We start from the raw sequence: 17,675 nt of genomic DNA, 5'->3' as shown, positions 1-17,675 counted from the left end.
CGTAAAGCGCTCACAGCAAGCAATCGCGTTTGCCTGGCCGAGATCACTCACTAGAACACGTATCTTGTTTGCCCGAACACGTGTTATCTGAGTTACGGCCGGGTAATTAGCAGTCAAATCTCGAGAAAGTTTTAATATATTAACCGGTTTCTCTCCGGTCCGAAAATATACCACCCATGGCCCAGAGGAACCTTCTGGGTACTGCTTTATACGGGGAGCAATGCGAGTATTAGGGGGATCAGGGACTTCCATGATTACATCAGATGGTATTTCGCCCTCGGCCATTTAAGCACGAGGGCAGAGCGTTATATAAACGGGAATGTGTCTTATTATTTGATTACAAGGTAGAGTAAAAGTAGGGAAAAGGAAAGAAAGCAAACGAGGAAAAAAAATAAAGCAAAACTTATCTGCAAACAACGTCGATTGTTCCGCACCAGCGAAAACAATGTACTGGATTTACTGCCGGCACCAGCAGAATGGTAGCTAACGAACGAACAAAGGATGACCTTGAATCACTGAAATTTACACACCGAACACCACTGTGAAATATAACGATCCGTTCCGTTCAAAGGTTGGGAGACGTATGGTTTTGATCTTGATGACTTCTTCTTCTTCCAAATACTTCGGGCATTTTCGGTCGCGAGTTGGGTGTTCTTGGCCGCAATTTACGCATTTGCTGGTGTTGACACAAGGGTTTTCTTTGCTAGATTCGTGGGCTTGGCTACAATTGAGGCAGACCGCCTGATTCGGACAAGACCGACTACCGTGTCCGAAGCATCCGCAGTTGTAACACATCATGGGTGCTTGGTAGTAAGGGCGTATGTTGGTACGAAGAAGTCCGAGGTAAATGCTTTCTGGGAGATTGGAACCAGCGAAAGAGAGAACTACGAGTGGCGTGTTCGTAGGGCTCTTGTCGACCATTTTGGTGATCCTACGGATCCGAACTACGCCTTGGTCTTGCAGTTCCTTTAGTAAGTCACTTTCACTCATGTTGATTGTATCAGGGTCATAGATAACCCCTTGCACTATATCAAGTGTAGGATGAGGTATAACCTTAACTTTTTGGCCATTTGCTAGCTCCTTTATGGAAAGTAGGGCGTTGTAAACCTTTCTAGAGGTAGTACGGAGTACATATCTAGATCCTCGTGCTTCTTTGGTGGCGCTGACCAGTTTGGTCGGGTCGGCTTGAAGGACATCTCGTACCGAACGCATGATCAAGAACGGATCCGATGGCAAGCGTTGTTCTTGTCCGTCTTCGTTAGCTGCCTTCATCAGCAGGGTTCGTCGATCGATCACATCCCCGGAATTTAGGTAACTCGGGAGGGAATGACTGATGGGAGGATCCCCGCCCCAGTCAGGGGGGGATGGTGGTGGCATATCTAGGGTGTGCCGCCTTATTTATGGTTGTCTCCTCTACGTCGCACAGTGGGGCGAAACAACACTGTTTCAACAATTTTTTTTCCCGAAGAGGGGCCTTGAAAGGAAAGTTTTTAAGCCCTGCAGGGTGGATTTGCCACTAAAAAAAAAACACTTGTCCTTCTTGGTTAGTCGCTGCCGACACTTTAAAAAACTTTTCTTATTTTTTATTTTTTTTTGATCTTCCGACGCACTATTATTTTTCGACTATAAATTGTCTGCTTCGGCCCACAGTGTTATCGCATAGACACTGGCCTACAACTGCACTGCTGAACGAGACACTCCCGCCAGGAGCAATGGCGCGCGATTGTTTATTTTCGTTAGCGTCACTGGTTAAGTTTTCTATACCGTTTTTAACCACTTGTAACACTATTTTCACCAAATCTTCACTATCTCTCGCATCTAAATCACTTTTTAATACCGCTCAAATGTTTTCACTGTGATTCACCCGCGAAATATCGCCAATAAAACCAAAAATACGCGAGATCGTACGTTACTGTTCCGTACAGGTACAGTGGGCTGACTCGGTGATCGAGTACAAAGGAAACATTATTACATATGCCCATTCAAAGCAATTGTCAGTTCAACCGTAAAATGTCAAACTTATCTTAGTTGAAATGAAAAGATACAACAATCTCAAACTAAAACATTTTTATGCGGGTGTTTAAATAAAAAAATGCAATACTTTAGTAATCGGAGAACGTTTATGAAAAACCCGCATTAATTGAAGATTATGAAAAACCCGCGGAGTGAAGATCCTCGAAGATCCTCAAAATACATAACGGTATTGTGGAAATCAGTATATATCAAACAGTTTTTTAAGTTCTGGAAATTTGTTTTTGCAATATGCACAATTAATTAAAAAAATAATTATATAATCATTTAACTAAACTATAAAAAATAAAAATGCTTTTTTATTTGAATTCGCGTTTCTTTATTTCATCTGGAGTGCTTGATACTTCCTGCATCTTCTTTAAAATAAGTTTTATATGAAAATTATAATCTTTAGAATAGCTTGTTGATATCTTCACGATTCTAAAACTTTTTGAATAAAGGCTTCAGGAAACATTGAAATCATAAGCCCCACATTCGAAATTGCGTGTCAGACGAGTGTCTCAGCAAATAGGCAATCTCTTAATCAAAATGCAACCAAGTAAGTTAAACATCTTACTTTCAAGTTTTCCAACCACTTGCATCTAAAACTTATCTATTCTCAAAATGGTGGACCTTTGAATATCCATATGGAAAACGCAAATATTAGGAAATCAATAAAACTTCGAAAATTTGCTTTAAAAAGTTGAATAACGACGCATAAAAAGAGGCTTCAGCGTATTAGTAAATAGACGGTCATTTGTGTAATCAAACAATCATTCACAGTTGGTTGATTGATTTGTTTATTGGGGCTTTAACCAAATGGTCATATGCCCGCTTTACAGTTTACAGTTAGCGTTCAAAGATAATTGTGAAAGAATATGTAATATATTATAACATCATCTTTATATGCGTACGTTAATATCATATTAGCAGTTCAATGATATCACAAGAAGATATAATCTTGATATAAGTTTGCTTGCCTTGCTGATTGGGATATCACAAAGATAGCACAGTGAGTAATAAATATCAACATGAGATATAAATTTGATAGCTTTCTGTTATGTCGCTCTGATCGGGTATGGGGACACTTTTAATGTCGCAGGAAGTTCTGGGAACTCCTTTTCTGGGAGGACCTTGAAGAGACACGGCCTTTACAGCGAAGCTTAAGAGATGAAATGTTCCTCGTTTTTCTATTGCTTGTAGGCACAGCAGTGGTTCTCTCCTGGGGTACACAACAGTTTCCTTTGTCAGCTAGCATAGATATTCGTAGAGACCGGTGGCATAGCCAGCTTTAGTATTTCTGCAAATGATCGTTTAGAGCGTCCCTGAAGGGAGCGCTTAAGTTTCTCCTGGCGCGGTTTGTGCGCGGGACATGTCGGGAGCTCATGTGGATTTCCCCCACAGTAGAGATACTTCACAATATCCCTTCCACAGGAATCATCCACATGATGCGAAGGCCACCCGATAAAAGTCTGAGTTGACATATGTCCTCTTCCCGTCAGCTGCGACTGCACTTCAGTATCTTGACTGGCTGAAACATGGGGTCTTTAAAACAGCCAATTTCACGTGTTCCAATTCGAATCTGCAACGACCCCGTGCACTTCAACCCGGTTAGCTCGTACATATACTCGGTAATCCTTCGTAATGGGCCCATAGCCAGCAATATCATTTGCCTGCTTCATGGCATGGAAACATGGATATATCTTGAGCCGAGGAGCCGATTTTATTTCGACCTCCATCTCACCATGAGATGAATCGTTGTCAGGGGAAATCATTTTTGCACGGGCCTAGGTATTATAAAAGAGACAAGTATAGGAATGTAAAATAATGGAGCTACTTAACTTCAGTTGAATTCGCATTTCCCACAGCAGCAACAGCAGCAGATAAGGAAACAACAAAACCGAAAAAATCAATTGAAGCAACTAAGCTTTTCGTTCTAAACCCTTTTTGCTTGCTGGTCTTTCCTCTTATTTTTTTATTTATTTATTTCGTTTCATCTTTGCGACAAGCGCATACAGATTACTGTTTAACGTATAAAACTTATACTATTTTGTACCATCACTAAAATTTCTTAAGTCTAGGCATATACAAACACAACCAACGATTCAACAGTTTACAGCTTACTTTACACAACAATCACAAAATTGGTCAAATTTCAAAATTAACGCGAATCGTTCGGATCCCACACTCCGTATTGATTGTGAAACTCACGAAAACAAATTCCATGTGGCCATGTCGATGGGCGAAGAGCGATTCGTTTTAATTTAGCATCTATTCCAACTTTGAATGAAATAAAAGGCATCGAAGCCTCTTCCTTCCATTCAGGTAACAGTTTCTTCACCACTATAGCAGTATGCCCCAGTGCGGTAGTAACCATATTGGAGATATCTTTTTCGCTCGTAGAATTTTTGACTCGTGTGAAGAATAGCCAACATAGAGGTACGTTAGATGTACCAGACGGTGATGAATGGGCATAGTTGGTTACATTCCGGGTACCGTGCATTAACCTTGTTGACGATAAAGGAGATGCTTGAACCGAAAAAGAATCCTCTCGTGCAGGCAGATTAGAGCGCGAGCGTGAAATTTCGGCTACAGCTTGCTGAACACCTTCAATTTGCAATTTCATTTTACGCACCTCCTCAAACAAATCCGAAGCACATTCTTCCGTTTGAGATTGTGTGTGACAAGCAACAGATGGGGTACGGACAGGAATTATGGCAGCAGCGTCGGACAACAGCTCACGCTTATCACGAAATGCTTGGATGTGACAAACGTCGTTAAAAATTTCCGTACACGGTGTACACATCCAGTGAATATTCCGGTGCTTATTACAGCTCATCACTTCGGCGAGAGTTAACACAACGCATTCTGCGTGATACCGATCTGAGCAAAAACCACCGCACGAAATGCCGTTCTCGTCCGGTGTTATATATTCAGCACATTTTCTACAGGTCATCTCGACAGCTTTGGCAGTGAGCAGTGTTTCACTTCTATTGTCTATAACAGTCGTGCGGGTAGTACAGATGAAAGTTGTAAATAACTGAGCGTTTGATGATCGGGCGAGCAGTTATAACTTTCAAGGTAATTATCACAGCTGGCAATTTAATATGATCCGTGGTCCTTCATCTATTAAAGCAGGAACTAAGTCACTTTGAACACTTTAACGTTCGTAACAGCGTTAATTTCGCAATATCAAAGGCACAGCGACAGGACACAACAATCTTGCACAAAAGCAGAAAGCAGAGTAACGTGTGAGTAACGGTAGGAATCGTTCCGTTAGTTCCCTATGGCACACCTAAACAAATCTGTCCTAGTATAATGTATCACCGACGATCAGCTTACGATTAGCTGACAAAGCAATATTACCGTATGTGAAAACGCACTTTTTCAGTTGGAACATACGGGACAAAGCCGAGAGCAAAAGAAAACGCGTCCTGACACAGACGAGAGCTCGCATATTATGTTCCGAAGATGTTGTGTGAGTGCTAATAACTTTTCATGTGAAAATGTGAGTTTGTATGTTCAAAGTGGCTAATTATTTGGAATAATTTACACATAAATGCAACGCCTGCTGTAGCTTGTCACTCTTCAAAGTGAACCTTTCTTATGTGGTTTTCGTTTGAAGCGAAACTGAGTCAGTTCCTAACCCCAACTGCTGTCAAAATGTATGAACTGACAGCAGTTGGGGTTAGAACCTGACTCAGTTTCAGGTTCAAGCGAAATCGCCATTAATATATAAGGCATAAATGTGCTGCTAAAAACTTCTTATGAAACCCAGTTAAAAATATCAAATATTGAATCTTGATTTGAACGATCGAATTCTGACACGCTAGACAATTTTACCACTTGCTTTCAACAAGGAGAACTCACATGATACCCTTTCCAACAACCACTAAACATATAACAATAAACACAAACACACAACCCGCTTAGAAGTTCGCATGTTTCTAAGTTCTGTTTTTCCACCATACCTTTTGAAGATAAAGCCATAACTCCTTTCGCTTGGATGGGCATTCTTCATTTGATAGCACACTTGACTGCGGACCGGCTAACGTCATATGAACACGCGAAAGCCACACTAACAAAAGTGCAAAGGCAACCAAAGTGGAAAAGCGGTGCAGATCCTGATGAGTATCATCATCATCATCGCTAGGTCGAACGTGGAAACTCTGAAGCGTGCATAGGGAGGATAGGCGAAAAACAATCTACCATCAAAGGCCATAAATAGTTGGTAATTATGGTGAGGCATGTGAGCATTTGCCTTCCCGAGAGCGTCGAAATTAGTTTGTTAGAGAAACATCCTTCCATTTTCCCAGGACTATCAAAAATAATATCTCGGCGATTTTGGAGTTTTCCCGACAGGGAGCAAAAAGGCTATGCTGAACAACAAGTCTTCGTGACAAAACGAAATGCGACATAAATGGGTGTAACCTTCTTCAGAATAGTTTTCTTTGCATACAATGTGAGGTTTTTGTTTGCATGACTTGGACTTTTTTTCTCTATTTTCGCTCAAGATAATTTTCCATCGAAAAATGGATTGTCAATCCAGCTCAACATTTTGCATTTCAAATTTAATTGAAGTTGACATTTCATGTCAGTTCTTTATTCGGGCTTTTCGCTTTATGATGGGCTTGAATAATTGACAATTTAAATCTAAATCGAATTATCTGTAGGTAATTTGTTATGATTTATATTCGCATATCGTGATTCGTGAGGAAACATGCAATCTACTGTTTGTTGCAGCTCCATCCAAAATCAATAGGTAGGAAATTAAAAGGTTAACATATTGTCCCGCTTTTCATTTGATTTCTACACTCGTCCTTTGAGCTGCTTCTTCACTTTCCCATTCATCCAATCAACCCCACTTACCAGTCAAGCGGTGGGAATTTTTGTAATTGGTCTTCCAAACAGCAGTGCCCTCGCATTTTGCGAGCACTAACTCTTGACTGCTCGATTGTGGAAGGGTGTTCGTGATACTCAGCGAAGGGTAAATAGAGTTATAAGTCGAAGAGTAGGAATAATCCGCCACAAACCGGACTGCTTATACATATTATATTTTAATTAGGAATCAACGCGCCTGTTATTTGTAGCAGTTTGAAGATCTGTTCAATATCCCAATGATTCACAAATATTTATTTTTATTTATTGCGATGATTCTTACCGAGACAGAAAGGAAGATGCATTCTATAGTTTGTAATTCTATTATCAGACCCTAATATCATTTAACCGTGTTTTGTACTAAACGCTACTTTCTCAGCGACCTGCTGGCAGAACTGGATTGAGCATACGAAATATGTTCATTTATCATGCAAACGAAGCTAGAATGCTAAGAGCCTAAAAGAAACCCGGCTGGCAGCAGGAGGTTACGCGTCAACATAACTTGGTTAAATATTACGGTTATAATTGGAAATTTGTACGTTGGTTCATATCATTCATATGATTTTTAATGAAAACCACGGTTGTTGACATTGATGTTATTCAATTTGTAACGGCCACGCAATCGATTTTAGTTAATGTTAGTTTTTAGTTGCTGGCGTGTAACCACACTGCAGTAGTTTGCTCTTAAAAAATTGGCTGAAAACCATTTGACCGAATGGAGGTAGACTCGGTCCCCCCGAATACACGGACGAGCAGATAGCGATCGTGAAATCGCAGTGCCGGTGGATGACGAAGAACTACCGCGGGACGTCGTTCGTCCTGGAAGTGGACGATGAAAATTATTTTTCGCTCTCGTAGGCCCACATTCCAGGAAATGACAGCTACTCTTACAACGACAAGTTGGCCACACCTCCCGAAGGAAAATATAAGTTTAAGCATAAATTTGAAAAAAAAATAAGCTGCACATCGCCATATCGGACAGAGGGATTTCAAAGCCGTGGTTCAAACCGAGTGGTTTGGCCATCAAGTTTACCAGGAGCAGTGTCTTGAGAAAATTCTTCTGCCGTTCTTAAAAGAGCATCATGCGGATGGGAAGTACGACTTCTGGCCAGACAAGGCGTCTTCCCATTACGACAAGAAGACGCTGGAGTATCTTGAGCAGAAAAAGATACCGTACGTGCCGCAAGAAAGTAACCCGACCAACTTGCTCCAGTGCCGTTCCTTTGAGGCTTTTCTTCGGCTCCCTCAGTGCCCTAGTGTACAAAAATATTTGGCGGGCCAAGGGATCGAAGCAGTTGACCACCAGGATCCGGAATTGTATCCGGAAGATGGACGTCAGTGCCGTCCAGTGCTCTTGTGAGAGCATCGCGACTAAGTTGCGTCGTACGGCTGACCAGGGCCCCTTCTCCAATATTCATTGACGTGTTTCTGCATTTGTAGCGTGCTATAAAACTTCAATTGTTACTTGGGTATTTTTCTCAAAATTATTCAGTAACGGTGAATGCTAAACAATATGTACTATGATCCCGTCTACTCGGTGATTGTTGCGCCCAAACAGTCGAAAACTTCGAGATATATGCGCCCTTTCATTTGTATGGGGTTTCTATGCGCCCATTTGTTGAGTCCTTTTAGAAATATCTTGTCAAGCTCACCCAATTACTTAGCCCTACCGAGCAAGACAGAGTCAGTTTAGCCCGTGTACCCTTCTGCAAATTGTGTTCACGGTTCGGTCCTTTAGCAAACAACAAATTCCGTAGGGCGAAATCACGATGAAAGGCAAGCTGGGCGTACGCATTATTTTAGTTTCTAGCGACTAAATACATATAGGAATCAAATTCTTTGTTATAATGTTGTGGGACCATTCATAAATTACGTTACGCAAAAGTTGCTCAGAATTGTAGCAAATTGTCACAAATTTGTTCATCACAACTCTCTCTCCCCTCCCCTAGTAAAAATATTTTTCTTCAGTCAAAACATGTAACGTTCCATCGTATCCCCCTCTTTCATATGCGTTACGTACTTTATGAATGGTCCCTATAAGGTTTAACCATAGAAACTGTAGAAAATACGTTGTCATAAAATAAGTTGAACCTACAATAAAAACTACATTTATAAAAGCATCGTTGAATATTCAAACTGATTTCTCACCATTTGAGTACATTGCGACTTAGGCCCTAATGAGAGCTCTGTGTCGAGTTTTGTTCAGTACACTAATAGCCGTAAGCACAAAGGCGTACTAACTGTTTTTAAACCGGACTAACTTTTAAACCGGCCTAAAATATTAGGTAAGCTTTAATCAAACGATGCTGTCATTTATATGGCTGCGTTCTGATCTGCGTTACACGTCAATGTTAAAAAACAACAAATTCAAGTTAAAGAAAATGAGTAAATTCATTCCGAAATTTTCTTGCAGTAAAATAGCTTTTCTTCGTCAAATATCTCATTCCATAGTGTTTGAGAACAATTTTGTCAACTTGTAGCCGATATGTTTCTGAACTTAGAACTTTAACGTGTCGGATAGTTGAAAGTTGGCCGAGGTGTACAGCACTTTAAAGTGACTTAATATTAAATGCACAAAAGAAAATAAATTGGTATACATATGCATGTTTTAATTCAGTTTGAATAGGCGCTCGTCGAGTTAGAGGTGGCTGAACCATCGGTTGCAATTGGTGCCATGATAGTTATTTCGCGACAAGCATATGATTACGGCTTAAAAGCCAACTGTCAAAATTCTCTTTGAAAGGAAATTCCGGACAAACCGTTACTGGATAAGCACAGTTCATAGCAGTTAATGGAAGAGAAAACTTTTTTCTTTTGTTTACTGCCAATATCTGTGATTGGCGAGTAACGGTTTGTCCGGAATTTCCTTTCAAAGATAATTTTGACAGTTGGCTTTTAAGCTGACAGTTAATGGGTTATTCCACTGTTATTGAAAATGCGTAGTTTTCTACGCATTAATTGGTATTTTATTTTATTAGTGTAGTTCGACAGTGCTTGTCTTTCCTACCTGATAAACTGGCTTATATATTGCCATCTTTATTGCGAGCAAAGAGAGCCATATTTATCCAGAAGAAAGCCGAAGAGAAGATTGAAAATAACGAAATGTATGCAAGAGAAGCATGACCAATTTTTGCATATTTTTGTCTTCCTCCGGTAACATGATGCTGCCATTTGCATTGCTGTGCTCTGATCAGCAATACACGGCAATGTTAAAAACTGTACAATGAAATCAATTTAAAATTCACTGTTTATGCCATTTAATAGCCTGATGTATTTTTGTTTTTAAAACGATTTTGAAATCTTCGGTTTAGCTTGAGGGATTACACCACTGTAGAGCACGAAAAAATAGGTTCATTTCGAGAATTTTTTATTGCTCAATAAAAAGTCGAATCGACATCTTGTTGAATGGGATTTATAACATAAGTATTGTATCAAACGAAATAATTTTTTCGAGCAATTTCATCACAAGATGGCGGCTCTGCAGCATTTTCACCTCATGCGTGTTTTTTGGAAGGAGTCCACGGCCGGAAATCTACCTCCCGTGATCTTTGACCTAGCGCCAAAAACTAAAGATTTTCTGATTCCTTATGTCAATAGCGATATAGGTAGGATTTTTTCGATATTTTGATTTTACGCGAAATGGCGCACTTTTCAGTGAAAAAACCTATTTTAATCCACCTAGCGGTGCAATTGTGCCTTTCTCAATCATGAATCACGAGAATGTGTGCGTTGTTTATATTCATTAAAAGAGTTCGAATTCTAAAATTTTGAAAAAAAAACAGCCACGGTAATATTGAACTGAAAAAAGGTGCGAAATCGGCAGTCCCAAAAAGTCGATTTTTACAAAAAAAAATTTTTTTCGAGATAACATAAAATCTCGACGTTTCATGCATTTTAAAGATTTTTGGCATCAAAAATACGAATTCGATTTCTGAAATTTCATGGGGTCCCCCCTTTGAAAAAAAAATTTGAGTTCTGGCTTATATGGGAATTTCATATGTGACCGGACGATTTAGTCTATATTTCCGGACCCATATAAGCGACGTACGAAATTTTATAGACATCTGTGGGGATATTATAGCTATCATTTGGAACTAAGTTTGTGAAAATCGGCCCAACCATTTCAGGGAAACTGATGTGAGTTCGTAAATTTTGAAAGATGGCCGCTTTTCCCGGGCACTTCCGGAACCGTCTATGGTGGTCAATGTAGTCAACGAAAGTTTGGTTGGCCGTCGGTGACCTAGAACAGCAAATTTAAGTTGTTTGAGAGACATTTTAGCGAAATTTTTACCTTTTTTGCTTTCATCGGAGTATCGGTTTGAATCACAATTTGCTATGTGATCGCACGCCACAACCTGTAACTCCGGAACCGGAAGTCGGATCGGGATGAAATTAAATAGCCATTTACGGGGACGCAATACCTTTCATTTGAGGCCAAGTTTAGTCGAATCGGTCTAGCCATCTCCGAGAAACCGATGTGACTGTTATTCTGAATTTAGATACTTCCGCCGGGGCTTCCGGAACCGAGGATGGTGGCCAATGTGGCCAAATAGACTTTGAATGGATGTTAGTGACCTAATACTACAAATCGAAGCAGTTGTGGTCATATTTTGGAAAATTTTTCACCTTTATACATTCATTGCAGAATTTATTAAAATCGACATCTTCTGCGTGTTCGTACTTATCACCCTGTAATTCCGGAACCGGAAGTCGGATCCATTAGAAATTCAATAGCAGCCTATGGGAACGTTGCACCTTTCATTTGAGACTAAGTTTGTCAAAATCGGTTCAGCCATCTCTGAGAAAAATGAGTGACATTTTTGGTCACATACACACACACACACATACACACACACATACATACATACACACACAGACATTTGCCGAACTCGACGAACTGAATCGAATGGTATATGTCACTCGGCCCTCCGGGCCTCCGTTAAAAAGTCGGTTTTCAGAGCAATTGCAATACCTTTCTATTGAGAAAGGCAAAACGTCGAAAATATTATAAAAATCTACACAAAATCGTTAATCAATAAAAAGGCAAGCAATAAAAAAAATAATCCTAAGTACTTCTCCAGTCACGTATCAATGTTGAATATACTGTGAAAATTTGAAAGCGATCAAAATCATTTGTTCGAGTTACATTTCGGCCAGTGTTTTCGAGAAAAACGCGGTTAAAGTTTGCAGTACACATGGGATATACATAAGAGGCAATGCGGCCAAATTGAAAATTTGTATATTTTTGAATTGTTTTCGTTCTCTATGTCTTGGGATATCATTTTTTACATCCTAAAGTACATTTTAGACTAATAAATAGAAAATCGATTGCTTTAAATTCTACAGTGGTGTAACCGCAACAATTTATTATTTAAGATCCATAATTGACTAAAACGTTATTTTTCTATTTTGCTAATAATGGTGCATACTATCAAGAAGTTATAGAGTTGTATTGTTAGGCGAGGAGCTTCTCTAACATTACACTTAGCAGTTCAGCCAAATCTGACTGTTTCAAATGAAATCAAATGCTTATAGAAAAGAGTTGAAGCTTTCTCCAACACATGAAAAATGCCATAAAAATTACTTATTTGCTTCAGATAATTATGTCGTCCATGTAATGGAAATCTAACATTTTAGCCTGGTGGGGCTTATTATACCATCCTACCCAACTACTCTACTAACCATGCATATAGAATTTGGCAGACCTACTTTGCTGAAAATGAAGTAATTCAGATTATCAGCACGATTACCCAATCAAGCCTGAAATACCAAAAGTCCAGTAATTTTAATTAATAAAAATTACAATTAGTTACTTCCTATAGTCTGATAATGAATTGACAATTATAAATTTACAAATTGAACCTGATACTGGATGCAGACAGTGAATCTTAAGGAGGCTCCTCGACGAAATGCGGTGTAAATAATATTACTCAAAATTTCTTGGACCAATCGTTCTGAATTGTGCACAGTTTTTCTTCGTCACATCAATGCCCAGGCAACTACAAGAGCTTTTTGCAAAGTGCTAAATATTATTATTTTACAATAATGTTAATCGTTGTTTTAGCAATAATCGGACTTTGGTTTAAAAGTGCTACGAAAAAATCGTAAATCGACCAAGAAATAAAAGCTCCCTTAATTACTTGTGAAATGCTGTGAAAAACAACTGGTTTTTGAGTTATGGTGTATATCGCAAAACAAGTTTTCGATATGGCGCCGGACTGAAAAGACAAATAATCTTTGTATCGAAAAAAATCAAGTATCTAATTTTTTGCCGATAATACCTTACACAACCCCCCTTAAGTTCCGACACAATTTAGGCGATTTTTCCATATTCAACTTTTTGCGTCATTTTGTCAAGTCATCTGTCTAGTCTCAGCTTTCACAACTCTTTCATACCCTGTGCATATCTGTTCTATCATTTAACGAAAATTTGTACTACAGCGAAAATGCAAATTCTTCAAGATATGCTAGAAAATTATAAATTGCGAAACAATACAAGCAAGCTCCGATAACATTTGATCAAAACGAGAATATGTGTAGCAGCTTGTTTGCCGTCATATTTAAAAGTGTTATTTCGACTATATGGCATGGCTTCATTTACAATTTTTTATTCAATCTTAGTTTTGAACTCTTTCGAAAGCAGTAAAAATATAAATAAAATGTGATTGTATATTCTTTTCTTTTCCTCTTGTTAAAATAACTAAAAAATTGTGAGCAAATTAAACGTCACTTATTTTGATAGCCATAGGTAAACTAACAAATGAAAACAATTTTCATCTCTGAATCCGATTATAAAATTTCGTTCGACAGTGTGTTTCAATATGATTCGACTTCTGCTAACCTGCAATATAACTCTTCGATGTGGCGTTTTGAAATGAGCGTGAAGCACCTTCTAGATATAGGACGATAAAGAATATTAAAAAGATTGCATTTAAAATTCGATTACACCTGTTTTTCGTACGGGATAAAACTTGCTTACTTGCCCTCATATGGTTTGTGTGCAACGTGGGGCATAATATTGCACATGGAGGTCAAAAAGTTGATTCAAATTATTGAGATGTATGCAAGAGGAACATGGCGGCCTTTTACACTGTTTTCGGTTGGTTTCAGGATGCAGCCATTTCTGCAATGACAGGTACTAACGTCTTAGGCCGGACTAAACTCAGGCCTAAAATCAAAAATAGTACCGTGTGGCGGTACCAACTAGATTCAAGCTTACCGCTATGAAAAAGCTAAACACTTTAACATCATGTGGAACACTATTGAATTCACATGAATTGCACGCGGTTGCCATTGAGTGTGGGAAATATTATTTTCAAATGGAATCCATGCTACATTGAGTGAAGAGCACTAAAATTTCCACATTATTTACACGTGAATGTCGTTTCACCTATAAATTTAATTGGTACAATAAACGGTGAAATCAATAATTTTACATATAGAAATGCACTAGTTACATGTTTTTCACAATGAACATTCAATGGAAAAATATACCATACCACGTGGAATTTGAATATAATTTGAAACACCACATAAAATTCGTTTTAATGTATTTCCATGTGAAATTCAAAGGTAAATAACTTGTTTTACTTTTTAACATGAACACGCATATGAAAGTGATTTTAAATTTCATATGGTTTTATTAATAATTTCAGTGCATTCTTTGGCAATGGATCATGGGACGAGACTCGCATACCTTAACGTCAAATGCAGCCAAGGGAAACAGTCAAATGTAGCCAATCTGTTTAAAATATATGAGACAGCGTGAGAGACTATACGAGACGAAAAATACAACGAACAACAAAAGAGAAAAGAAAACATCTATCCTGTGCCAGGTTGTCAAAGTTACCAAATTATTTTGAAAACAAAGAAAACAAGCTCGTCGACCAACTGAACGTTCTTACGTCGTCATATAGACCCAATACACTCTAATCGGCTTTCATCAATCGTCTTATGGGGGTGGGCGTAGCGTAGTTGGTAAATCGATTGCCTTGTACGCAGCGCACCTGGGTTCGAATCCCGACCCCGCACATACGGTTAGAAATTTTTCATAAGAGATGTTTCTAACCCGAAGAGGCGAATAATGACCTTAAGGTTAAAACCTCTATAAACGAAATAAAAAAATCGTCTTACGCCAAAACTGTGTTCTATTTTTTTTTGCCGCAAAATTGTTGCTCCAGACAAAGCTCATTTATGGCCTAATGGATTTGTTATTATCCAAAATTTGCTTTTTTTAGGTGCGAGTACAATCCTCAAGAGTTTTTTGAGATCCCATTAGACCCACAAAAGTGCCCCGTGCGGTTTGGATTACACGCCGGTTGCATCTTCTGTTATCGGGTCGCCGCACTGAAAGCCATTCGATGAAAAATATAAAAAATATTGTTTTCCTAATTAGTTGATTTCAATAAAAAAATAAAATATGTAATTAATTTTTGCTTTATTTTTGCGAGATTCTCAAATAATAGTCATTGAAAATTATTATTGATTTTTATTTAAGACGCACATCCTACCAAAAGATATCCAACTAGCCAAGATGCATACCTTACTGAAATACATCGAAGTAGACACAGTAACTATGTTCATACACAGTGCGTATAACGGCTATGCAGGAAGGTGGCTGTCTCAGCTTGATAGGCAGTTTATCATTCAAAATATTTCGAAATAAGGAATGATTTTCATTAACATTTTGTTTCAATACTGAAGGTTTAAAGTATTAGCAAAACTTGTCGAAATCTTAAAGAAGTTGGATTTGAAATGTTTCTCGTTCCACTCGTCAGTAACTGACACCAACTTGCTGTCAGATAAATGATATATCCAAACTAATACCAATAGTCAGTTAGACATTAAATTCAAACAGTTCACACAACATGTGTGAACGTCTAAAGCAACTGGCTGGTACCGAGTGATGTCACGGTTAGCCAAGCACAGAAGCTCCGGATCACTGACGATTATAGGGAACCGAACTCTTGTCTTTTAGCATTAGAGCCAAATGCCTGTAAGTATGCCAAGTTGGTGCATGTTACTGACGAGTGGAGCACGAAACATTCAAATCCAACTTCTTTAGGTTTTGTGCCCTTAAGCACAAAATAGTGCATCCAATTTTTCAGTTAGAAAAAAATAAAGGTCAAAATCTTGCAATTTCGATTATATCAATTATATCGTACGATTTAAATTATGAACGAATTTTGTAATATGCAATACCATAATTATTGTTCAAGTAAAAAAATCAACTACTTTTTTGGTTGAAATTGTGATGAATCGGTTTTCTGTGCGTCACTATTTTTTTCCAGGACATGGATGGAAAGTGTTTTGGTTACAGTAAGATGAAGGTACGGCTCATACAGCGAATGCGTAGTGTAAGATAGAACTCTTAAGAATCCGAACCTTCGGAGCATTAGGTATAGAGATACCGTGTACGGTATGTAGAAAAAGTGATCAGTTATTATATTTAATGTATGCAGATGCAACTTTTGTATGAACGTATCCTCCAAGCGAAATGACCAACAAACAAAAATATTTAGGTAAAAATAACAACTATTAAATCGAACGACTCCATTATTGCAAAAGAGAATCATCTGGACTTGACACATTCCAACAAAATAAGACAAGGCAAAAGATCCTGTTGCCAAAATTTACGACCACCGACAGATAGAATTTCAAAATCAGGCATCCCACGTTCAAGAGGCAACACTCCAAACTGTTCAATGGTACTTAACTGAGCCAGAGTGGGCGAATTTTCAAGTGGTCCTAACCTTTATTGCCCAAATACTATCAGGGCTAATTGGGTACGGCTTCCCATCAATATACATACATTTGACATCAATTGCTACTCAAAACAAGCAGACTTGCTGCCCGCTCGCGATCCAACCGAATTTCCCGTCCACTTGAAAACAAATTCGGGTTATCTTCGGTAAAGCTAATTGATTACGGGCATCCATAAATCAAAAAACACAACGTAATGCGGACAATGGCTGTGATAACTCACTCGTACCTATAGTCATACTCGGTGGCTCCGTAATCCGGTGGAATGAGCTGCCAGCTGGAATCGTAGTACTCATCGTAAGCAGCGACTGCCGTGGGAATCGATCCGGTGCTCTGGCCGGTATTGGCTCCGGAGGCGCTACTGTTGCACATGTTTGCCATGGTTCTGTTCAGGAGGAGTGGGTCCTCTAACTCGGTATAATTGTCTCACTTGAACTCAACAACCTGCCTGGAGGGGTTCTGGTGCTTGATTAGCTATTCAATGAAGTTCACAAAAATCACTAATTGATAAGTCAAACCCTCTCTTCGGCGGAATCCGTTCGAAACGAGTGTTTATTTTGGCACTTGATATTCGGGAGCACCGACAGTAGATATGTAGGGTAGGGAAACTTTGGAAGCACAACACTATATCTGTAGAACGGCGGGGACAACTACCGGAACCACTTGTTCTGTCGAACGTCCCCAAAGGTCTACCGCGTCCATCGGCAACTATCACTCAACTGATCTTGGGCAATCGAAGAGCAGTAATAGCCACCTTCAGCGGAAAAGCCATTATCTGCACCTAATCGCGACCAGACGGGGATGGGTGCAGTCGACGGTAGGGTATATTGATATTATGATGTTGTATATCAAACCCCAATAAGCCCCGTCTCGGGGCTCTGATATCAGCCACCACACTACCACCGTTTCTGCCTTTGATAGTATGGTGAAGTCCGTATTTCCCGGAGTATGAGCAGGATTTTCTTTCTGTTGGGATTTCTAAGAAAAACATGTTAAGACAAATTCAGAAAAAAATCTATGGTATC

General features: G+C 39.0%; 1 protein-coding gene across 1 annotated transcript in view; it reads right to left on the bottom strand.

Moving 5' to 3' along the window:
• Positions 1-17,353, bottom strand: part of LOC131686842 (homeobox protein vnd-like) — a 52,892-nt gene extending 35,539 nt beyond the window's left edge. Inside the window, exon 1 of the mRNA XM_058970835.1 lies at positions 16,880-17,353. Coding sequence (XP_058826818.1) covers positions 16,880-17,031 — 152 coding nt within the window. The 5' untranslated portion in view covers positions 17,032-17,353. The remainder of the gene's footprint in view (positions 1-16,879) is intronic.
• Between the last annotated feature and the right edge of the window lie 322 nt (positions 17,354-17,675).

The sequence above is a fragment of the Topomyia yanbarensis genome, chromosome 3 (assembly GCF_030247195.1).
Source record: "Topomyia yanbarensis strain Yona2022 chromosome 3, ASM3024719v1, whole genome shotgun sequence".
Lineage (NCBI taxonomy): Eukaryota > Metazoa > Arthropoda > Insecta > Diptera > Culicidae > Topomyia > Topomyia yanbarensis.
Note: the sequence above shows the minus strand (reverse complement) of the source record. Positions and strands in the feature narration are given on the sequence as shown.